This window comes from Arvicola amphibius, chromosome 15 (genome assembly GCF_903992535.2).
Source record: "Arvicola amphibius chromosome 15, mArvAmp1.2, whole genome shotgun sequence".
Classification (NCBI taxonomy): Eukaryota; Metazoa; Chordata; class Mammalia; order Rodentia; family Cricetidae; genus Arvicola; species Arvicola amphibius.
In genome coordinates, this window is record NC_052061.1 from 34,046,684 (window position 1) to 34,071,820 (window position 25,137).

The following is a 25,137-nucleotide window of genomic DNA, read 5'->3' on the forward strand; positions in this document are numbered from 1 at the left end:
CATGTTGTGTGTTAACAGATGACCCGTGGGGACATTTCTGGTTTCATATAATTGTTGACACAGACTTCAGTGAGTAGCAATATTGGTTTTGTTGTTTTCTTGAAGGGACCGCAGGCATCGCAAAAAAGTGCATCTACTATCTCATCCAGTACAACCTCCCGCTAGCCCCACCCCTCTTAAAGTCCTGCGTGCTTGTGATTGGTTCCTCTGCCCGCCATCGGTTGCCGTGGAGACTCGGTGCTGCGGCCCTGCGCATATGGCGCTGTACCAGCTCTTCTCCCATCCGGCCGAGCGTGGCTACCGCGCGGGGCTCTGCTCCAAGGCTGCTCTCTTCCTGCTGCTGGCCACCGCGCTCACTTACATCCCCCCTCTGCTGGTGGCCTTCCGGACCCACGGTGAGCCTTCCCGGGCTTGGAGAGACACTTGTGTCGGCGCGGCCCGCTGGCCCAGGCCGGCTCTCTAGACCTGGCTCCCCAACTCTCCTTGTCTCCCGCAGGGTTTTGGCTGAAGCGGAGCAGCTACGAGGAGCAGCCGAGCGTGCGCTTCCAGCACCAGGTCCTGCTCATAGCCCTGCTGGGACCCGAACCCGGAGCCTTCCTCGCCTGGAGCACGTTCCCCACCTTCAACCGGCTGCAGGGAGTTCACTTGCGCGTCCCGCTCGTGTCGGTGCGTGGTTCCCGCCGGGGGCCCTGGGAGACAAGATGGGGCGAGTTCCAGAGATCCCAGGTTGGGTCTTTTTGGGGGGTGGAGGGAGGTCTCATGTATCCCAATCTGGTCTTAAACTATATAGCCAAAAGCGACCTTCAACATCTTATCCTCCGGCCTCCACCTTCCCAATGTTGGGATTTCAGTTATGCAACCCTGTGCTCGAGTTTATGGGGTGCTGGGAATCAAACCCAGGACTGTGCGTCTCCATGAGAGCACTTTACCACTGAGCCACATTTCCAGCCTCACAGCTTGGATCTCAAGGAGCCACAGCGGTTGGAAACAGTCTCTTTGGCCTTCGCATGTTTAACTTTCTAGATAATACGTGTGTTTTACTTAGCTGATCCATGTATCCCCAGAAAGTCAGTCATGCAGTCGGTGTGTTTGTCTGACAAGAGTGCAGATGCCAGCCTGTCTCAGGTGCTGGTCTCTTCTGTATGGGAAGGTGGCAGTGAAAACCCCTTTAGGGACTTGAAGGCCGAGTTCTGTAAACTCCAGCAAGTACAGAAAGTGCCAGCATTTTTATGCAGACTGGACCTGGGTGGTAAGGGGCGGGGCAAGGGCTGATTGGTTGAGTTCTCGGCTCATGCTTTGGGAAAGCCACGCCTGTCGGGGTTAGGCTCAGCCCCGCTCCACATTGCAGCTGTCTTCCATGAAACTGAAGCAAGCAATTTATTGTCTGCTGGTTAATGTTTACTTTCGCATAAGCCAAATGCTTCCTTACAGTCATTCCTTTCCGTTCGTATCCCGAAAATACTTTCCTTTGGACGCATGGGACATCTGGTTTTCCTACTTTCAGACGTGGATCCTTTCAGACACTGTTATTAACCCTATAAGGCTAACTTGTGTAGCTGATGGTGGGGGGGGCGGAATTCACTTTTCCACTAACAGCTAAATAAGAACTTTAAAATATTAAAGTCTTGTTGGTCATGTGAATAGCAATACACAAACTCCAATTCAGAATACTTTGCTCTTTAATTTTTCCAAATACATATATATATATAGATAGATAGATATAGATATATATTTTTCTGCTCACAACCTGTAGGCTCATTGTGAGATATCAAAGAGGTACAGGTTTATACATGACGAAAAGGAAAGCTTCACCGTGGTTGGTAATGTATCTACTTCTTAACCAACCTTATTGGTTTTAAGGCCTATAGATTATTTAATGACATGGGCAAGTGATAAACTTAATCGTTATTTGTTGGTAAAATTTTGTCTGTTTCTAACCTACACTTGTCATCCCAGCTGAGGCAGGAGGATTGCCCCCTTCCCTGGGCTATTCATCAAGCACAAACCCATTCTGTCTCAAAAAAACGATGACCCTGGCATGTGAAGTGGGGAAGAGTCAGCTTTCTTTTTCTACTGTCTCAGTGGTCCAGCTCAGATGTTCAGGGTTGGCTGCAAGGGTCTTCCACTACTGAGCTATCTCAGTACTACCCACCCTTACTCCCTTTTTTTTAATTTGCCCCAGTTTTTTCACTATTAGAATTAATATTTGAATAACAAAATTTTAACTAAATCTTATACCTTTTGTATTCTTTTCAAGATGGGTTATTGTTACGTTGCCTGCAGCAATAAGTCCACTTCAGCCCCCCCAAGAAGCGGGACTACGTGGCATGACCGCGTGCCCAGACTTAAGTCATACACCTTTCAATGTCAACAGAAGCTTTCTGTTGAAATTTTATGCACACAAAGAAAACGAGGCAAGCAATAAAATAATTGTTAACTGCAGGGGAATAAAACATAAGAAAAAGCAAGGAAGGAAATGCAGTCAGCATTGTGAGCAGGACTTGCATAGTCCTGGTTCCCACCCGGAATAATGACTGACCAAAGTATAGGTCTAGCCCAACTGGAGGAAAGAGAGAGGAGTGAGTGTGTTCGGGGCTGGTGGGAAGAGGAGGGCTTAGGCTCCAGCTTTCCTCAGGGAGTCAGTAGAGAACACTAGAAACAGAAGTGGAGATGTACCCAAACAAATGTTATTTAAACAGCGTTTCCAAGTGCACTTATCAGGTAATGGATAAAAGGTTTTGCTTTGGAAATCATGTGGATTTTTTTGTAACACCACTGAACTCCTTTATTCTTTAAATGATTAAGTCTCTCCCCCATGCCACCAGCACCACCCCCTTTGGGTTTTTTGGGTTTTGGGTTTTTTTGTTTTGTTTTGTTTTGTTTTGTTTTGTTTTGAGACCGTGTGGCTTGTAGCCCAAGGTGGCTTGGAACTGGGCTTGTAGCTGAGGATGACCTTAAAGACTTTGAACTCCTGTACCTACCTGTGCCTGCCCAGTGCTGGGATTGCAGTCGTGGGCCACCATGCTTGTTTGTACTACTTATTTACTTACTGTGGTTCTGGCGAGCCAACCTGGGGTCTCAAAATGGCTAGACAAGCGTTCTGCCCACTCCCAGCTCTCCATTCATTCATTGATCCCTAAGGCAGGGCTTTGCGGTGTAGCCCAGGTTGGCCGTGAACTGGTAATCCTCCTGCCTTCTCTTACTAAGTACTTGATTGAGCAAGGTCCACCACACCTGACCTCATTTTAGTCTTGAGCCGCTAATGTAGTGGTTCTCACCCTTCCTAATGCTGTGACCCTTTTAACATAACCCCTCATGTTGCAGTGACCCTCAAACATAAAATTATTTTCGTTACTTCACAACTAACTTAGCTACTGTTATGAGCGGTACTGTAGATATCTGATGTGACCCCAAGGGAGCAATTGGTTGTGGCAGGGCAGAGGCAGACCTGCATTTCCCGTGCACTCACTGGACGGATTCAGTTCCATACTTAAGAGAAAAAAAAGAGTGGAAACTTTTTTTTTTTGAGACAGGGTTTCTCTGTGTAGCTTTGGGGCCTGTCCTGGAACTCACTCTGTAGACCAGGCTGGCCTCAAACTCACAGAGATCTGCCTGCCTCTGCCTTTCAAGCACTGGGATTAAAAGCGTTCGCCACCACAGCCCGGCGAAAACAGTTTCTTCTCCAGACTATAAGAGTAGCTCACTGGGGAAGGCCTGCCTATGTGTGAGGCCCTGGAGTCAGTACAAGCTTATATATAACTTTAAACAAAATTCATCCTAGGTTGACTCTAACAGTGATATTTTGCTTGTTTGTCAGTTGCTGTTAGTCTGTTTTTGAGACAGGATCAAACTAACTCACTGTGTAAGCCTAGGCTGTCCTCAGACTGATGATCTTCCTGTACTGGGCTTTCAGGCAAGTGCCACCACGCCTGGCAAACGTAGTGTGTTTATGTCTTAAACTTTGAGGGGAAGGTTTTTTCTTTATCTTTCTTCTCTTTACGTGTCTGTTGTTCTCTTATGTACTTCTTGATATTTGAGTCTAAAAACCGACGGAAAGTTAAAGTGGTCACCAAAGCAGGATAAAGATTGGGCTTCGTGCTTTCTCTCGTTTTTCCTAACTCATTCACCACGACTGGCTGGTAGCTCAGTGGGCTGGAGTTGGCGTCTTATCTCTAGAACCAGAAGCCTTCCCTTGAGAGAGCTGCTCCCCATCTTCCTCCACTTCTGGTACTGGAGTCTAGTTTCAAATTGAAGGAGCCAAGACCAGTTCTCTTTAGTGCTGGAGAGATATGCTGCTTTCATTTTGTTTTGTTTGTTTGGAAAGATGGGCTCTCTACACTAAGGCCTTAAGGTGCTAGGCAAGCATTTTACCACTGAGCTACAGCCCCAGCCTGGATATTTTTCACAGCTGTAAAACAGAGGCCTTAGACTACAGATGTTGTTCAGTGGTAGAGAACAAGTGCAAGCCTCTGGGTTCAATCCCTTGCACACACACATACACTCCAGAACATACCAGATGTGGTGGCTCATATCTGTAATACACTTGGTAGGCTAAAGTATGAGGATCATCGTGAGTTTAAGGCTAGCCTGGGCTACACAGCAAGGTACAGTTCAGGCAGAGCTAACGTGAGACCCTGCCTTAAAAAAGTAAAACACAACCCTTTTCCTAAATCTCTCTTTTAAAACAAAATTTAAAGGTTATTTTTTATGTATATGGCTGTTTTGTTTTGCCTGCATATATGGCTGTGTACCATGTGGATGCAGTGTCCACAGAGCTAAACCAGGGTGTTGGATCCCTGGAGCTGGAGTTACAGAGAGTTGTAAGCCACCATGCGGGTTCTGGGAATCAAACCCTGGTCCTCTGGAAGAGCAGTTAAGCCATGGCTGTTTAACCCCTGCAGTCCCCTCCCACCCCCAACTCTCTCATCTCTTATTTATGATTGTTCAGAAAATTATTTGCTTCCTTCCTGGCTGAGTGCTGGCTTGGGAATGCCTTCAAGTTGTACTTAAAAATTAATCCCTGGGGACTGGAGAGATGGCTCAGAGGTTAAGAGCATCGCCTGTTCTTCCAAAGGTCCTGAGTTCAATTCCCAGCAACCACATGGTGGCTCACAACCATCTGTAATGGGGTCTGGTGCCCTCTTCTGGCCTGCAGACATACACACAGACAGAATATTGTATACATAATAAATAAATAAATGAATAAATAAATATGTTTAAAAAATTAATCACTGGTACTGGAGAGATGGCTTCAGTGGTTGGGAGTGCTTGCTGCTTTTGCAGAGAACCTGAGTTCAGTTCCCAGCTCCGATCTTAGGTGGTTAACAACCAATCTTATTTCAGTTTCAGGAGATTTGATGCAGTCTTTTGGCCTCTGCAGGAATCATCATTCCTATGCAAACACATATAGATATATATGTATTCACATACATATAAAGAAAAATAAAATAAATATTTTTAAATGAATTAAAGACTTTTAGTACCAAAGAAGAAATTAGCGGGCACTCTATAATATAGTTTTAAAGAAAAAAAATCTAGGAAATATCAATAAAAAACAAACAAACAAATCCAGAAAATGTCAATTAAAGAAAATCTACCAGGCAGTGGTGGTGCATGCCTTTAATCCCAGTCCTCAAGAGGCAGAGGCAGGCTGATCTCACTGTTACATATTGTGTGAGTGGGGGGGGGGCGCGTGCATGCATGGGAGTTATGTGGTCTATGTAGGGTATATTCACATAGATGTAATCAGGTGTGCACACCCGTGCACATACACAGAGACCCGAGGAAGATGTGGGTGTTCCACTTAATCACTCTCTACCTTATTCCCTTGAGACAGGGTTTAATTCTGAACCTGGACATAGGCCGGTGGTCAGTAAGCCCCAGAGAGCCTCTGGTCTTCTCTTCCTTCAGCGATGGGTGTACAGGCATACACGCAGCTTTTTACATGGATGCTCGTGCCTTCACAGCCACTGCACCATCTCCCCAGTCATATATGTATATGTGCATACATGCGATATGTAATGACATGCATTTCACTGGGTAGGATTAAGTATATAAGACACAGACATGAATTTTTTTGAGATGTCTTGTTCTGTGTGTATTGATATGCAGGCTGTTTTGCTGAACTTGTGTTCCTCCTGACACAGCCTCATTAATAGCTGATGTTACAGGCATGCCCCACTGTGCCCGCCCAGCTGGACACTACTCACACGGTATATATATATATATATATATATATATATATATATATATATATATATACATACATATATATGTGTGTGTGTATGTATGTATATATGTATGTATGTGTATATATATATATATATATATATATAATTATTATTTTGAGACAAGGCCTCATAGCCCAGATCAGCTTGGAATTCTGATCCTCCTGTATTCTGGGATTACAAGCACCTCACCACACCTGCCTTATATGGTGCTGAGAATTGAGCCCAGGGTTTCACGCATGCTCAACCAAAACTCAACTAACTAAATCTTCAGCCCACCTTTTGTTATTTTTTATAATCTATTTTATTTTTGTGCATTGGTGTTTTGCATACATGTATGTCTGTGTGAGGATAGCAAGATCTTAAACTTACAAATGGTTGTGAGCTGCCCTGTGGGTGCTAGAATTGAACCCATGTCCTCTGAAAGCAGTCAGTGCTCTTAACTGCCGAGCACCTCTCCAGACCCCTTTTTTATTTTTTAAAGAGTAGGTTTTGGACTGGAGAGATGGCTCAGCAGTTAAGAGCATTGCCTGCTCTTCCTAAAGGTCCTGAGTTCAATTCCCAGCAACCACATGGTGGCTCACAACCATCTATAATGAGGTCTGGCACCCTCTTCTGGTCTGCAGGCATACACACAGACAGAATGTTGTATACATAATAAATAAATAAATAAATATTTAAAAGAAAAAAGAGTAGGTTTTATAGGATGTGAATTGTGTCTCCACATAAAGCGGGCCCCTCGACCGAAGAATGGATAAGGAAAATGTGGTACATTTACACAATGGAGTACTACACAGCAAAAAAAAAAATAATAATGACAACTTGAATTTTGCAGGAAAATGGATGGAGCTAGAAAACATTGTTTTGAGTGAGGTAACCCAGACACAGAAAGACAATTATCACATGTACTCACTCATAGGTGGGTTTTAAACATAAAGTAAAGAAAGCCAGCCTACAAACCACAGTCCCAGAGAACCTAGACAACAATGAGGACACTAAGAGACTCAGATAGATCTAATCTACATGGGAAGTAGAAAAAGACAAGATCTCCTGAGTAAATTGGAAGCATGGGGACCTTGGGGGAGGACTGAAGAAGGGAGGGGAGAGACAGGGAGGAGAGCAGAGAAAAATGTAGAGCTCAATAAATATCAATAAAAATGTATAAAAATTTTAAAAAGCTGGCCGGGCGGTGGTGGCGCACGCCTTTAATCCCAGCACTCGGGAGGCAGAGGCAGGCGGATCTCTGTGAGTTCGAGGCCAGCCTGGTCTACAAGAGCTAGTTCCAGGACAGGCTCTAAAAAAGCTGCAGAGAAACCCTGTCTCGAAAAAACAAAACAAAAAAAAAATTTAAAAAGCTGTTAAATGTTTCAAAAAAAGCAGACAGACAGTAGCCTAGGGACGTGGACTTAAGTGCTGCTGGTGGACTCCCTGCTGACTTATCTTCTTGAAGGCTTATCTTCTTGCCCTATGTATCTTCTTGCCCTATGCACCTGTACACAGGATAAGCACTTTATGGTTAGATAGCATATCTAACGTCCTTTCTATAGTGTTTGGCTAGTCACGAACAGTAAATGTTAACTACTGATTTTGAAAACAATATATAATCTTTATTCTCACAGTGACCCTGTGAGGTAGAGGCCGTGCTGTCATTTCCCATATGAAGACGTAGACACAGAAGGGGTCATTTGCCCTGGGTTTCCTTTGAACAGTGTCCAGCTGAGCATGATGGTGCATGGCTGTACTGTCCACTACTCACAAGGCTGGACAGGAGGATCACAAGTTCAACAAGCAAGTCTGGGTATCAATATATAGCAAGATACAATCCAAAAAAAAAAATCCACATTTTATATGCTTAATCCTATTCAGTGAAATACTTTTGCTCTGAACATAAACCTAGGCTGGTTTCACCCTTCACCATGTCTGAAAAACTGTCCAAGGAGTCAAGGAAGCCATAGTATAGTTGGTTTTGGTTTTTTTGAGGCAGAGTTTTCTGTGTAACAGCCTTGGCTGTTCTGGAACTCTGTAAACCAGGCTGGCCTCAGACGCACAGAGATCCAACTGCCTCTGGGTGGTGGATCCTGAGCCCTGGGATTAAAGGCCTGAGCTGCCACCTCCCAGTTGGAAGCCCTGGTTTTTAGATCAAGGTTTGACCAACATTGGGAGTTGGCTTTGTAGTTGCTAATTTGGGAAAGTGTTCAGAAGTCACAGCCTTGATTCTGCTCTAGGCAGCTCACAGGGTCTCCAAAATTCCCCTGGTTTGTTTTTTTTTTTTTTTTTAACATTTTAATGTCTGGTTTTTGGGGTAGGGGCATTGTTTTGGGGGTTTTGTTTTGTTTTTTTGACACAGGGATTCTCTATGTAGTCCTGGCTATCTTGCAACTTCCTTTGCAGAACTGGCTGGCCTCGAACTCACAGAGATCCACCTGCCTCCACATCCCGAGTGCTGGGATTAAACGTGTGTGCTATCACCACCCAGCCTTTTTTCTCCCTTAACTTTAGATTTATTTTATGTATATGAGTGCTTTTAAAAACCACAAAAACTGGGGGCTGGAGAGATGGCTCAGGGATTAATAGCACTGGCTGCTCTTCCAGAGGTCCTGAGCTCAATTCCCAGCAACCACATAGTAGCCCACTACCATCTGCAATGAGATCTGGTGCCCTCTTCTGGCCTACAGGGTTACATGTAGGCAGAACCCTATACATAATAAATAAATAAACAAAAATCTTATCACACACACACACACACACACACACACACACACACACACTAAGCCAGTTAACTAGCAAAGCAGAGAAATGTGCTTGCCACCAAGCCTGATAACTTGTGTTTCATCCCTGGTACCCTCATGGTAGAAGAAGAGAACTATCGTGTAAGCTGTCCTCTGACTTCTGCTCATGTGCCACACACACCCATAGATGTAATCTTTAAACTTTATTTATTTTTATTTTATGTGAATGTATATCTGCGTGAGGATACCAGATCCTCTGGAACTGGAGTTACAGACAGTGGTGAGCTGCCACGTGGGTGCTGGGAATTGAACACAGCCAGTGCTCTTAACCACTGAGCCATCTCTCCAGCCCCATAAATATAATTTTTAAAGTTCCAAATTTTACATATGTTTCATAAAACAATGGTATGATTTATGAATTTTCTTAACTAGATACCAATCAGTTTGTGTGTGTTTGTGTGTGTGTGTGTGTGTGTGTGTGTGTAGCCCAGGGTGGCTTCGAACTCATGATCCTCCTGCCTCTGCCTCCTTCAGCAAATCCTACCAGTGTGTGCCACCACAACTGGCAAAACCAATCAGATTTTAGGAACTGAACTAAAATTATTGTTGAGGTATTAACTCATTCATGCCTACTCTTTAAAAAATTAAAAATATATTTAGTTTATGTGTGTGGATGTTTTGCTCACATGTATGTCTGTACCGGGTATATGCCATGTCCTCAGAAGCCCGCAATGGATCCTCTAGGACTGGAGTTACAGATGGTTGTGAGCCTCCATGTGGATGCTGGGAACTGCACTTGGATTCCCTGGAAGAGCAGCCAGTGCTTTAACAGCGGAGCCGTCTCTCCAGCCCTCCTGGATGACTACTTTTATCATTGTATCAGTCACTGTCGGGGTTTGAACATGGTATGTCCTCCTTAGGCTCATGTTTGAACACTTGGTGCACGGTAGTTGTTGGTTTACTTTTTTGATTCTTTACTCTTAACTCTTTTTGGCTCTTTTTTGGGGGGGGGGCACCACCCAGCTCCCAAATAAGTCACACACATGGGCTTATTTTTTCTTATAAATTCCCAGCTTTTTTTTTTTAACTTGTTTCTTGCCAGGTTTTTCTTAAATTATCCTGACTACCTTTTTCCTCTGAGCTTTTCCTTTTCTTACTTCTGGATATCTTTCTTTCAATCTGTGGCTGACTGACTGGCTCCTGAAGTCCTCTTTTCCTTGTTCTCTTGTTCCTCCTTCTTCCCAGATTTCTCCATCTATTTATCCTCTCTGCCTGCCAGCCCCTCCTATTCTTCTCCTTCCTCACTATTGGCCATTCAACTCTTTATTAGACCATCAGGTGTTTTAGACAGGCAAGAATCACAGCTTCACAGAGTTAAACAAATACAGCATAAACAAAAGTAACACCCAGTTGTTGGCATTGTTTGGGAAGGTTGTAGAGCTTTTAAAAGGTGAAGCCTTGCTGGCAGAAGTATGTCTTTGGAAGTCAACTTTGACTCATCCATATGCAAGGAACCTCTTCTTCCTCAGCCTTCCTCACTGTCCAGGTGCCCTACACTCAGTACACAGACCCTTGGTTAGCCTGGGTCGCCCTCTACCTGTACCCCAGATGTCCTAGAGTTTCTACTGCCTTTTTTCTTTTTTAAAGATTTTATATATTTATTATGTATACAGTGTTCTGCCTGCCTGTTGGCCTGCAGGCCAGAAGAGGGCACGAGATGTCATTACAGATGGTTGTGAGCCACCATGTGGTTGCTGGGAATTGAACTCAGGACCTCTGGATGAACAGCCAGTGCTTTTAACCTCTGAGCCATCTCTCCAGCCCCCTGCACACGAATTCTAATTGGTCTTAATAATAAAAACCTGGAGTCAGATGTCAAGGTAAATGCTGAAAGATCAGAGAAGTAAAGGAGCCAGGCACTAGAGAGACTTTTTTTTTTACCTCTACCGAATCCTTAGACCAAAGAGAGCAAGAACCTGTTTCCATGAATCCTCAGACCGAATACCTTTGAGTTCCTGTCTCCTCTTGTGAGATCCATCTGCCTCTGTTTTTTTTTTTGTTTGTTTTGTTTTGTTTTGTTTTCTAAAAGACTTAATTATGTATACAGGGTTCTTCCTGCACATATCCCTGCAGGCCAGAAGAGGGCACCAGATCTCATTACAGATGGCTGTGAGCCACCATGTGGTTGCTGGGAACTGAACTCAAAATCTCTGGAAGAACAGCCAGTGCTCTCAACCTCTGAGCCATCTCCCCAGCCCTCCATCTGCCTCTGTTTCTTGAGTGCTGGGGTTAAAGGTGTGTGCCACCACTGCCTGGTCTCAATGGCTAACTAGTATGGCTAGCTCCACACTCTGATCTTCAGGCAAGCTTTATTTGTTTTTGGTTTTGTTTTTTGAGACAGGGTTTCACTGTAGTTTTAGAGCCTGGCTTGGCTGACCTCGAACTGACAGAGATCCACCTGCCTCTGCCTCCCGAGTGCTCAGATTAAAGGTGTGTGTTACTACCGCCTGGCCAAGCTTTATTTGTTGTTAAAGCACAAACAAAATATCACCACAACTTCCCATTTTTGTTAATTTTTACCTGCTCAATTCTCCCATTTTAACCTACTTCATTTTTCCTTGTGTCACTGGGCAATTACCTGGTGCCATTATATATTCATTTGGCTTTTATTTATTCAGTCTTCCCAGTAGAATGCTACCTTCATAGGAAATGATGTTTCCTGCTCAGCATCTTTGGGGTTTTGTTTTTTGTTTGTTTGTTTGTTTTTTGGGGTTGTTTTTGTTTTGATTTTGTTTCTGTGTGTGTGTGTGTGTGTGTGTGTGTGTGTGTGTGTGTGTGTGTGCGTGCACCTATGTGGATACATGCACGTGAGTGTTAATACCTATGGAGACAGAGGGCATTGGATTCTCTGGACCTAGAATTACAGGTGGTTGTGAGGCCCCTAGTGCGAGTGCCGGGAACCAAACTCTGGTCCTCTGGAAGATCAGCACACAGTGCTCTTAATTGATGAATTAACTCTCCACCTCCTGTGAGACCAAAACAGGTTTCCATTTGCAGTTAGGACAGTTAAGAATAAATTCCTCTGGGTGGTGGTGGCACACACCTTTAATTCCAACAATCGAGAGGCAGAGGCAGGCAGATCTCTGTGAATTCAAGACCAACCTGGTCTACTGAGCAAGTTCCAGGACAGGCAACGCTGTTACACAGAGAAACCCTGTCTCAAAGGGAGAAACAAAACAAAACAAACCCAAAGGATAAGTTCCTGTACAGGTTAGGATTTCTGTTTGTAATTAAATAGTTAAAGAAGTTGCTGTTTGCCCAAGCTAAGGTTTCTTTTTTCTTTTTTTTTTTTCTTTTTGGTTTTTCGAGACAGGGTTTCTCTATATCTTTGGACTTTTTCTCTTTTTTAAAGATCTATTTAATGTATAAGGCTCTGGAGAAATTGCTCAGCGGTTAAGAGTACTGCCTGCTCTTCCAAAGGTCCTGAGTTCAGTTCCCAGCAGCCACATGGTGGCTCACAACCATCTGTAATGAGATCTGGTGCCCCTTTGAGGAGGAGACCTGGTCAGTCATCCTCATCAACTTTAGACCATTAAACCCAATATGGACAGGGTCAACAGAACTGCCATATATGGGTTATCCATGCATACTTCAGCATTGCCAGGGCATAAATTTCACTCATTTTTTATGTATATGAGTGCTCTATCTGCATATACATCTTTATGCCAAAATAGTGCATCAAATCTCTTTACAGATGGTTGTCAGCCACCATGTGGTTGCTGGGAATTGAACTCAGGACCTCTGGAAGAGCAGCCAGTGCTCCTGACCTCTGAGACATCTCTCCAGCCCATTTTTGTTGTTGTTGTTCTGTTTTGTTTTGTTTCTTCAAGGTAGGGTTTCTCTGTATAACAGCCCGGCCTGTCCTGAAACCTGGTTTGTACACCAACCTAACCTGACGTCAAACTCAGAGAGATCCGCCTGCCTCTGCTTCCTGTGTGCTGGGTATAAAGGCGTGCGCCACCACGCCCCAGCTCCTTGCAGTTTCTCTAACAATGTATTAACAGCCAACTCGGTTGTCCCTGTAACACTTTATCTCTCCCATAAAAGGGACCTTAAGAGGCTCTCTAAAATCTCACCTTAGGGAGAAGCAGGTAGACAGGCTAGTCCTAGGGGCACCCACCCCAAAATACAGCTTACTTTACTCAGGCAGTTGACTTGTTTCCTCTTTGAACTCCTCAGGCTTAATGCTCCCTCATTATTAGTTTTTTGAGATGGGGTGTTATATAGCCTAGGCTGGCCTCAAACTTGCTGTGTAGCTGAGGATAACCTTCTCTCTCTACCTTCCAAGTGCTAGGATCATAGGTACATGCTCTTATTGTATGTAGTGGTTTAAATAAATTGATCCCCATAGGCCCATAGGATGCAGCACTATTAGGTGTGGCCTTGTTGGAGTAGGTATGGCTTTGTTGGAAGAAGTGGTCACTGGGGGCAGGTTTGAGGTCTCATATGCTCACACCATGCCCAGTGTGGCAGTTTACTTCCTGCTGCCTGCAGATCTGGATGGAGAACTCTCAGCTCCTTCTCTAGCACCTTGTCTGCCTGCATGCTACCGTGCTTGCCCCCATGATGACAATGGACTAAACCTACGAACTGTAAGTCAGACTCAATTAATGTTTTCCGTTATAAGAGTAGCCATGGTCAAGGTGTCTCTTCACAGCAATAGGAACCTGAACTGGCTGTCTTCCTCATCGCAGCAGAAGTTACTCACAGAAGCCCTGGCAGCCGCTCTCCCAGCCCATGCACCTTGACTAGTACCTAAGTGCCTCCGTGACTCTATCAGCAGCCCTGGTAGCACAGTTGCCTCCTCCCCTGGAAGCTGGCGAACCAGACAAGGACAGTAGAAGGTACCAAGCCTAAGAAAAGGACATTGTTGCCCTGAGGGAAAGAAATCACTGCAGGGCTTGGAAAGCAGCAATCTTGACCCCACCCCTGCATACTGGAGAAACAAAAACTCTTCTTCACAGAGTGGTATTGGTGGAAAACAAAATGAATGAGCTTAGCTTCAAAGCGTAGAAGTGTGTCAAGAACCCCTGGCAGAGGGGCTACATTTTAGTGCTGCCCTTTCTGCTGGCCGCTGTGATGCCGCTGAGACTGGCGGGATCGGCTAGTGACTTATTTTTAACTGTCGTGGAGGATTTCTAGGCTGTGACTTTTCTTATGCCCTCCTCTGAGTTTTGTCAAATATTTGTGGTCTCATTATCTTATTGATCTTACTCAGCTCCCTTTTTATTTTATTGATTGATGCTAAAAGATGCCTGAGGTGTAGAGCCTTGATGTCAATAATGAGTTGGATAGTTGGACCTCGAGGATCTGAAGCGAAGGTCCTTGTGGTTTGAGGATGTACAAATAGGGGCTGGAGCGATGGCTGGGGGTGAAGAGCATTGGCTGCTCTTGCAGAGAACCTGGGTTCAGTTCCCAAGCATCCACATGGCGGGACCGTCTGTAACAACGCTTTAGGGCATCTTCCCGAAGTGCCCTTCTGGCCATTGTGTGTACTGGGCATACACTTAGTGCAGGCAAACATTTATAACCATAAAATAAAGAGAAATCTTAAAGGAGTATATAAATAGACCTAGGTGGATTTCTGTAGAGTTTGCTTGGTAAATGCATGGGGATTAGAATTAGATTTTGTTTTTCCATGTAAACAAGCTGACTTAGGCCGGGCAGTGGTGGCGCACGCCTTTAATCTCAGCACTCCCGGGAGGCAGAGGCAGGTGGATCTCTGTGAGTTCGAGGCCAGCCTAGTCTACAAGAGCTAGTTCCAGGACAGGCTCCAAAGCCACAGAGAAACCCTGTCTCGAAAAATAAAAAAAAAAAAAAAAACAAGCTGACTTAGTGGTAAAGCACTTGCCTAACATATAGCAGGTCCTAGGTTCAATCTTTAGCACACTAGAGGAAGAACAAAAGGAATGGGAGGGAGGAAGGGAGAGGAAAAATAAATATCTCTCTGAGGGCTGGAGACATGACTCCACAATTAAGAATGCAGACTGTTCTTGCAGAGGACCTGAGTTAAGTTCCAGCACCTTCATCAGGCAGCTCACAATCACCTTTAACTCAGGCTTTAGGGCATCCAGCACATGTGCATATTCATATTCACAGACACATATACATAAACAAATAAAAATGTTTGTTTGTTTGTTTTTTGAGACAGGATTTCTCTGTGTAGCCCTGACTGTCCTGGAACTCATTCTGGAGACCAGGCTGGCCTTGAACTCAGAGATCTGCCTGCCTCTGCCTCCTGAGTGCTGGGATTAAAGGTGTGCACCACCACCTGCCAACATATAACAATTCTTTAAAAAGTAAATCTTTCTTTGGCCTCTGTAGACCAGAGAAGAAGACAGGAACCAGGATGGGAAAATGGATGTACTACATTTTAAACTTGAACTTCCCCTGCAAGCCACGGAGCATGTTTTCGGGATGCAGCTTATGCTGACCTTCTCCTACCAACTGCATGTGAGTCAATCCTCTCTGAGTCCTCTCCTTTTCCTCCTTTCTGGGGACAGTCACACCACAGATGACTCTTATAGAATATTGTTGGGGACTTAACATAGGCAAATTGAATGTTAAATTATTTTGAAACGTTTCAGTACCCCGATATTAAGTCTCTCTATTGATGCAGTTAAGTCAGATCAGGCAGAATTAAAAGTCCAGGTTTAATGAGCAAAGCACCCTTGGGTGGTTCTTGGGGGAAGAAAGCAGGAGAGAAATTATGGCAGGGATCTAGGTGCCAGGTCTTAAACACCCTGTAGGCACGGTCTTGAGTAGCTCTGGGGGAGGAGCCAACCCTTGGTGGCTTTGTAAGAAGGGTGGGTTTTGGAATGGGGGAATGAGACTGGAGCAGAGATTCCTAACATCATCTGATTAACTATTAATAGGCTGGAGGGTTCTGGGCAGAAAGGTTCCTGGGTGAACTAGCCCAGGTATGCCAGGCCTGTCAGCTTCAGACTGGACAGTGACAGCTCTCTTTCTATGGTTTCAGAGGATGTCAACCTTCGTGATGCAGAGCATGGCGTTTCTTCAGTCCTCCTTCGCTGTTTCCGGGTCACAGTTGTATGTCAATGGCGACCTGAGACTACAGCAGAAGCAGCCACTGAGCTACCGAGGCCTGGATATCAGATACAATGTAAGGATGCTTCTTGTGGTCTAGCTCTGGATATCAGATACAATGTAAGGATGCTACTTGTGGTCTAGCTCCTTCATTCCCATGTTTACCACATCCTTTGAAGGAAGAGAAATTCAAGCTTAGAAATAGCATTTAGATCTTTGAATAATGTGTGTATGTGTGCACCACAGATGTGCAGTGTTGGATCCAAGCCCAGGTTCTCTGGAAGAGCAAACAGTGCTCTTAACTGCCGAACTCTCTTCTCTCCAGCCCCATCATGGATTCCTTCAAAATGTAGAAAGGGAGTTGGAGCGCTGGCTTAGTGGTTAGGAGCACTGTTCTTCCAGAGGACCCGCGATTGATTTCCAGCACCCAGGTGGAAGCTTACAATTGCTTGTAATTCCATCTCTAGTGGATCCAGCACTCTCTTCTGGCCTCCTTAGGTGCTTCATACTCAAAGTACACAGAAACACAAGCAGGCAAAATACACATGCACATAAAAAAAAAATTTTTAAAAATATATATAAAAGACACACCTTGGTTTATACCCTAAAAGAGGGGAAATGTTCTTATTGAGGAACTAAACAGCCATTTTCAGGTACACATATTCCAAATGTATTCTGTGTGAGTTTATCGTTTTCTGTGACCAAACACCTGAAAAAGCAACCTAAAGCAGGAGAGATTGATTTTGCTCACAGTCTCAGAGGTTTTAATCCGGTCTGGTGGGAGAGGGGACTAAAGAGCTCACTCCATGACCAGCAGGAAGCAAAGTAGAGCAGACAGGGGCCAAAGCAAGATGCAGCCCCTGAAGACAAGTTCCTAGTGCCTTGCTTCCTCCAGCCAGGCCCCACCTTCAGGAGTTCCACTCCCCAAACTACCCAATGTCTGTTTGCAGTTGACTCCATTGGCGGGCCAAACCGTTGATCGTGTCTGAGCCCTCATGTCTTAGACTTCTCTGGAAATGCTTCACACCCAGAGGTGTGCTCTACTAAACCCCCAAGTGTTGCTCAGGCCAAACAATTTGACCATCAAGACTGACCGTCATATCTTCCAAATGATCTTGTAAAATGCCTATGTAAATACATTTTTAAAAAATATGAGTCACCACTTACTGAGTAGGTGACATATGCCAGCCCAGAGTGAGAAAGTTTACAGATTGGGTGTGGTGGCATGCCTGGCCTAGTTGTCCCCTGCTTGGAACACTGAGGTGGAAGTATCACTTGAAGCCAGGGATTAAAAAGACTAGCCTGGGTAACTGAGCAACACCCCATCTCAAACAGAAATAGAGGGGGGGGGGGCTTCACGTTTTAAATCTCCATAGTGTAAATGAGCAACGCCTCATCTCAAACAGAAATAAAAAAGAGGTTTACAGAAGTCATGTTTTTCAGTCACCATAGTGGCTTCCTGACTGGCTCAGCCCTGAGCATTGTCTATTCAAGAGCCTATGGCCATGGCACATGCCAACAGGACCAGGGGTGGAGGGGGCAAACTTAAAGCTACACAGTTAGCATAGCTGTTTTCCTAGAACAAAAAAGGGGAGGAAAAGTGTTATATTTACATAAAAACCAACCTAGACCCATGGAAAAAACCTTTAGCTTTCTCCCAGCTCTGCAGCCTCTTGTCCTTCCCTCATTTCCCTTGCTGCATCCGGCCACACGCATGGGCCCTTCTGCTCTTCTTTGAACCCACAAAAGGCTCCTGCCTCTCTCTCTCTCTCTCTCTCTCTCTCTCTCTCTCTCTCTCTCTCTCTCTCTCTGTGTGTGTGTGTGTGTGTGTGTGTGTGTGTGTGTGTATGAAACCTGTGGGAGGTGGACATTAGCCCTTATTTCTGTCACCATAAAAGAATTTGTTCATCCCTGAAAAAAAAAAAAAAAAGCTCACCGAAAGAGAGCTGGAGAGAATTTCAGTTCCCAGCACCTGCATCCGGTTGCTTATAACCACCTGTAACTCTAACTCCGGGGGATCCAATGCCCCTGGTTCCATGGGCACCTGTACCACACACACACACACACACACACACACACACACACACACACACACACAACTATAAATAAGAAAAATAAAACTCTAAAAATGATTACTGAAACAATGGGTCCCAAGAATAAGCGTGTGGTGTCTGGGCTTCGGGTGGTCTCCAGGATTGAGCCTGAGTGTGCAGCAGGGTGGAAAGAAGAGGAGGATGGGGTGCTCATAGTTTGTCCTTTTGCCTTGCCCCAGGTGTCTGTGATCAATGGCACTAGTCCTTTTGCCCATGACTACGACCTCACTCGCATTGTTGCCGCCTATCAGGAGAGGAATGGTGAGTTACCAGTAGAGGCCACTGGGTCACTGCCCTCAGACTTCCCAGGTTGTGGGGGTCCATGAAAACAAACAACTGGAATGTTTGAATGCTTTTCATGATGACAATCACAGACTCAGTGGTGGCTTGGTGATGGGAGCTAGATGGGCTTGCCAGAACTTGTCCTCTGTGTCCTGTCTTCAAAGCCACATCCTTTCCCACTTGCCGCCTCTCCTGTAGCCCAGCAGGTTAGTGATCGATCACTCTCCTTATTTATCCCATCACTGGCCTGGCTGGTTTTCTCTTATTAGTGTGTATTTAAGCCTAATTGATTTATCCCTCATAGTACACCTATAAAAAAATAAATTTAAAAAAAAAAAACAAGGGCTGGAGAGATGGCTTGGTGGTTAAGAGCATTGCCTGCTCTTCTAAAGGTCCTGAGTTCAATTCCCGGCAACCACAGGGTGGCTCACAACCATCTCTAATGAGGTCTGGTGCCCTCTTCTGGCCTGCAGATATACACACAGACAGAATATTGTATACATCATCATCATCATCATCATCATCATCATCATCATCATCATCATAATAATAAACCAGTGACAATTTACTGTCCTCAGTTTCCAGACAGCTGCGGATGACGTGTGTCAGGCAGTCCACATCTGTAGCCTGACTACAGATAGTGTTTGTTCCCTGGAGGAGCACCCCCATGCTTGATGTAGCACACCAGGCTGGTTGGTGGTCTAGCATTTTCACTAAAGGCATCAAACTGTTTCTTGGCACCAAGACATTATAGAGGACACCCACAGACATTGCCCACGTGGAAGGCTCGCAACTCCAACATTTCTGAACAAATCTGACAACCACTGGTCTGAAAATCAACTCTTTTCCTCTTTATTTCATTCACTCTTTGTCCATATATAAATAGTTTCATACAACTATCATTTTTGGAGGCTGAGAGCTCTTGCCTAGTGTGCACAATACCCTGGGTTCAGTCGCCGGTACCACATAAAGCCTAAAGCACCGTAGCTCACACAGAAGTATCAGAAGTTCAAGGTCATCCTTGGCAATGTAGCCAGTAGGAGGCCAGCTTGAGTTATAGAGACTCTGTCAAAAAGAAAAAGGAAAGGGAAAGATAAAGGAAGAAGCCAGAGGGATGCTCAGTGGGTAAGAACATTTTCAGTTAAGCCCGACGATCGAGTTCTTTTTTTTTTTTTTTTAATTAAATACTGCTTTTTTTAAGATTTATTTATTTATTATGCATACAATGTTCTGTTAACATATATACACCAGAAGAGGCACCAGATCTCATTATAGATGGTTGTGAGCCACCATGTGGTTGCTGGGAATTGAACTCAGGACCTCTGGAAGAGCAGCTAGTGCTCTTAACCTCTGAGCCATCTCTCCAGCCCCGACGATCGAGTTCTATACCTAGGACTCAAGTGGTGGAGGGAGAGAGCTAGTACAGCTACACACACACACATTAAATAAACGTATTTAAAGGGGACGTGACTGGTGAAATGGATCAGCAGTTAAGGATGCTTGCTACTGGCAGGATGGTAGTGGTGCACACCTTTAATCCCAACACTTGGGAGGCAGAGGCAGGTTGATCTCTGAGTTTGAGGTCAGCCTGGTACAGAGTTTCAGGACAGCCATGGCTACACAGAGAAACCATGTCAAAAACAAAAAAAAAAAAAAAAAAAACCAAAAAAAAAAAAAAAAAAAAAAAAAAAATAAAAAGAAAAAAATTCTGCTACTTTTCCAAATTTCCCAGTAGCCATGTTAGGCAGCTCACAACTGCCTATAACACCAACTCCAGGGGATCCAACACATCTAGCCTCTACAGATTACACACAAGTGTACACACAAACACATGCCCACAAATAAGTCTTAGAAACAGAAGAGGAACACTTTGGGATACAAATTCTTATTTATTTAACTATGTAATAAAAATATTTCCCGCCGGGCGGTGGTGGCGCACGCCTTTAATCCCAGCACTCGGGAGGCAGAGGCAGGCGGATCTCTGTGAGTTCGAGACCAGCCTGGTCTACAAGAGCTAGTTCCAGGACAGGCTCCAAAGCCACAGAGAAACCCTGTCTCGAAAAACCAAAAATAAATAAATAAATAAATAAATAAAAAATAAAAATATTTCCCCTACACACTATACCACTTCAATTGCTACTTTTTCTAGAAACATAGTACTTCTTCAGTTAGCTCTTCAGCAATGGCAGACCACAGAAATCCTTTGCTAGGTTCTGACATTTCGTAGCAGAAGTATTTTGACAAGTATTTTAAATAATGTGTAAGCAACTTTGCACATTCAATTGCTCTTTTTATTTCTTTGCATTTTGGAATGCAGAATATCCCCCTATATTCAAAGACTACTTATATTTTGGATTAATGATGAATTTGTGTTGCAGTTACCACTGTCCTGAGTGACCCCAACCCCATCTGGCTGGTGGGCAGGGCTGCCGAAGCGCCCTTTATAATCGACGCTGTCATCCGGTATCCTGTGGAAGTCATTTCATATCCTTTATGCTCGCCAGCCAGTGGTGGCTCTGTCCCACTAAGAAAGGAAGGGTTCCTTAGCTATCCCAAGTGGGAACAGATGTGGGGTTCACAAGACAGGAAATTGCCGCTGCGCTGTAGCCCCCACACAAATGACTGCTGTTCCCTCAGGAAGGAAAAATCCATTTCCTGTTCCTGATTCTTTCTTAGCAATTCTTCTGGGTCAGGATTATCCATATTTATAGATTAATAATCTCTGGTTATCCGTTTTATCTTAAGAGTATTTGAAATATTCTTTCTATTTTCCATCAGACCTGAACTTTGGGGGTAACTGTTTCTTACGTGTGGCTGTTGCTTCCTTAACATTTTGTACTTACCAGCCAGGCTTCTGGGAAATGATTAAGTTTGCCTGGATCCAGTATATCAGCATCCTGCTCATCTTCATCTGGGTATTTGAAAGAATCAAAATCTTCGTGTTTCAGAACCAAGTAGTGACCTCCATTCCTGTAGTTGTGCCCCAGGGAGAGTTGGGTAAAGAGCACTTATCCTGAGAAGACCCCATCAGGAGACTCTGAGGGACCAGGACATCCCTGTCTTCTGGGAACTGTCATTTTATAACCTTTCTGCAAAGAGCCTGCTGGACACTTTGAGGCTTGCATGGTTTCCCCTCAGAGACAAAGACCGGTTCTCCGACCTTACACTCCACAGGCCCTGTGCCTTCAAAGCACCCAGGAAATCCGCAAGGCCAAGTTTGTGGAAAGGATTACAGGGTTACGAGAGGCTATGATTTTTGTTTGGTTTGTTTTTTGTTTATGCTTTGGTTTTAGATTTCAAGTCAGCTCATGCATCTTTGAAAGAGTCTGGTCAAAGACTTTACCTATTTTGAACCAAAATGCTGTGTGCACTCTGCCCCCAGTATAAGCTACTTTTTAGCTTCTTCGTGGCTCTCACGAAAAATATGCAAGTCTCTAGTACTTTCCACTCCTGGGTATCTACACAATGCCCATTCAGAACTTTGATTTCCAGAACTGAAGCCTTTGACTGGAGAACTGAAGGGGGCAGGGCAGAGCCTAAATATAAGAGTCCCAGAAACAGGCATGTGCAGTTGGGTAACTTAAGGGCAGGAGGACCAGACACCTGCCCTCAGGCTAATAGATGGGGGTCTGTCATCAGCTCAGCTCAACAGCCCTCTGTTCCTGCACTACTGTGGCTGGCTCTATGCCCTGTTTCTTGCCCTCTGTCTGTGTCCCCGGGATGGCGACTGAAGTCAGAAGTGCTGTTTCATTTGGTCTGTCCTCCCCCTACCCCCAGCAGCAGGGAAGGACGTCAGGCTTCTAACAACAGGTTCTTTCTCTCTGGCCCTCACCCAACAGTCTGGCCACTTGCCACTCCTCTTAGATGGCCTTCCCCCTTTCTGAAAGGATATGGGCGGCAGAGGGGTAGTTGGTGGTCTTGGCTTCCATTGCCTGACAACTGCAGGGTTTATTTGAAGGCTGAGCTGAAAACTCAGTTGCTTGCAGTTCTGTTGACTAAGGAGCAGGGTACTCAGCAGAGGGGAGGCTTTGGGGAAGCAGGAGGAGCAGCAAGTAAAGAGGAGGCTAAGCGGAGCGTCTGACAGAGGGACAAGCAGCTCAGCCAGGCGCCCTCTCATCTAAAGGCATATCTAAAAGGAACATGGCCAGAGCAAGCTTCTACTTTGCACAGAAAGTTGTTATTTGACCTCATTCTTGTGCTGAACAAGTGTGCAGTTTTAAAGGACAGGTGGCTCTGTATATGACTCCACCATGCCTTTAGCCCTGGAAGGACATACCTACCCTACCGCCCAGGCCTCATGTCTCCCCAAACACGCTCCTAGGTTTATGTCTTAGTTCACCTTGGAGTCTCAGTTTTGATTTCCAGAGCAGCATTCTGGCAGACTGAGCAAAATAAGAGTTTTGAAAACAAAGCTATTTTGAAGTTTTCAAGCAGAAAAATTCCCTAGCCCTGGTTTCTCACTTCACCTGTGCAGCTGTTTATGTGCCTGGGTTTTTTGTTGTTGTTGTTTTGTTTTGTTTTTTCCTGGAGATTTAAATGGAAAATGGTCTCTGATTTCAAACTCACAGAGGTTATGAGAGGGTTAGGATGTAGCTCAGTTGGAAGAATGCTTGCCTGGTGTGCACAGAGCCCTGGGTGCCACCCCCAGCATCATAAAAACGTCATGGTGGCACAAGTCTAATCCCAGCACTCTGGAGGCGGAGGCAGAAGGATCAGAAATTCAAGACCATCCTTGAGTTAGAACCCAGCCTGGGATACTTGAGACCTCATCTCAATAAAATAAGGAGATGGGGGGGGGGTGATCAGAATATATTGTATGGAAGAAAAGATAAGATTCAGAAAGATGACCAAAGATATAGACTACTCTGCATTATACTAAACTATTCTGTGCAAAATTTGTATAGAGAACTCAATGATGTTTTATAAGTTTCTGATTAAAATGTCTGGAAAAGAAGTTTCCTGTGGCTTCTGATGGGCAGGGGCCTTGGGCGGGGGGAAATAGGGAGGGACAGGCTGCACATGATTGATTTTTCCACAGCTGTGCACTGACAATGTTCTGCCTGAAGACCCTGGAGCTTTTGTTAGGTATTTGGAAAAAGTCTGCTTGGCCAACCCCAAGTAAAGGAAGGTTTTCTTTGGCGTCCACAGGGCAAATGAAAGACACGGGCTGGAAAATTACAGCTGTGTTTGGTAAGTATCAGGTTATTTCCAGATCAGATGCTGGTGGGGTAGTTCTGGGCCTGAGTCACAGAGGAAAAGTCGTGGAAAATATACAGGATCACAATTGGACCATACCTCAGCCAGAGCTTGAGCTAATTACCCACTGTGGCAAGAACAGGGCTCTGATTTTGCCGGATGATCGGTTCAGCTTCTGTTTGAACAAGGGGAGGCCTAGGTTAACAAAGCTCCCTTCAACTTTTGTTCATCGTCTCCTCCCTTCCACTTCTTCATATCCACGCACTTGAAAGTAAGTTCTGTACATTTTTGACCAAGTAAATCCTGTCTACTGGAGAAAATGTGTAAATTACACAAACCTTAGTTTATTTATTTTTATTAAAACTGGGTCTTGTTATGTAACCCAGGGTGGCCTTACACTGCAATCCTCTGCTTCAGTTTCTCAAGTGCTGGAATTACAGGAATGACCCACCAAGCCTGACATTAAAATCTGGGATTTTTGTTTGTTTGGCTTTTGTTTTTTGTTTGTTTGTGTCCCCCCCCCCTTTTCTTTTCTTTTTTTTCGGTTTTCGAGACAGGGTTTCTTTGTGTAGCCCTGGCTGTCCTGGTCTCACTCTGTATGTAGACCAGGCTGGCCTTGAACTCACAGAGATCCACCTGCCTCTGCTTCCTGAGTACTGGGATCAAAGGCATGTGTCACCACCATAGGGCTCAAACTTTAAATTTTTAAAGAAAATAACAGGCATCTAAATCCTTTACCCAGAAGCTAATGACTGGCTTTCTCTTAGACTCAGTTTGGGGTTTTTGTTTTGGTTTGTTTTATTTTTTGCTTTGTTTCGTTTGTTGTTTGTTTGTTTGGGGGGGGGGAGTTTGCAACTTTTTTCCTGTAAATACTGCTTCTTTGAAAGTTATATATAAGTCTTCGTGGTTGGTTTATTTCCTTAAGATAGATCTGGAAAGCAGTTAACTAGTTCAGAAAGCTTGTGGCCATGGTTAAGGATCCTAATTTCATCTTGCCAGACCGCACCCGGGAAGGGCTGCACAGATACACTCTCCCCAGCAGGCACTTGGACCCCCACCAGATTCGCAGGTCTCCCACGGAGCCCTAGCTTCAGCGTCTGCTTGGGCTCTGCCCTGTTGTTTGTAAGAGGCAAAATCTGCTTTATTTGCTGAAACGTGTCCAGTGTTTATCTGGACCTTTTATGAAGCTCGCGCTTCTGCGTGGAGGCTTGTACGTGGAGGGGATGGCAGCTGCGTCTCCTGCTCCAGAAGCCACCTGTCCTCTCGGCCCCTCCCCACTCCTCTGTTGCTCAGAAGACAGCCTAGTCGCCCTGGCATCAAGGTGTCTGTTTGGATAGTTGCAAAGATGCCACCCGCAGGGGAGGGGGTAAGATAAAGATTCAATTTCCTGCACAAGGGCCTTTTGTCCTCCCAGAAGCTTCTTCCCTGAGGGACAGATTTTTTCGGTCCATTAGTGAACCCAGCGGTGATTCTGCCATCAGGCTTGATCATCCACACCCCCCA

At 44.8% G+C, this 25,137-nt stretch overlaps 1 protein-coding gene across 1 annotated transcript; it reads left to right on the forward strand.

The window, feature by feature from the left end:
* Positions 1 to 231: 231 nt before the first annotated feature.
* Tmem231 (transmembrane protein 231) lies at positions 232 to 23,392 on the forward strand. Its single transcript, XM_038313079.2, has 7 exons — positions 232 to 395; positions 497 to 666; positions 15,341 to 15,469; positions 15,996 to 16,139; positions 18,336 to 18,417; positions 20,817 to 20,922; positions 21,278 to 23,392. The coding sequence occupies exons 1-7, from the start codon at positions 257 to 259 to the stop codon at positions 21,453 to 21,455; spliced, it is 948 nt and encodes a 315-aa protein (XP_038169007.1). The 5' UTR covers positions 232 to 256; the 3' UTR covers positions 21,456 to 23,392.
* Positions 23,393 to 25,137: the final 1,745 nt, after the last annotated feature.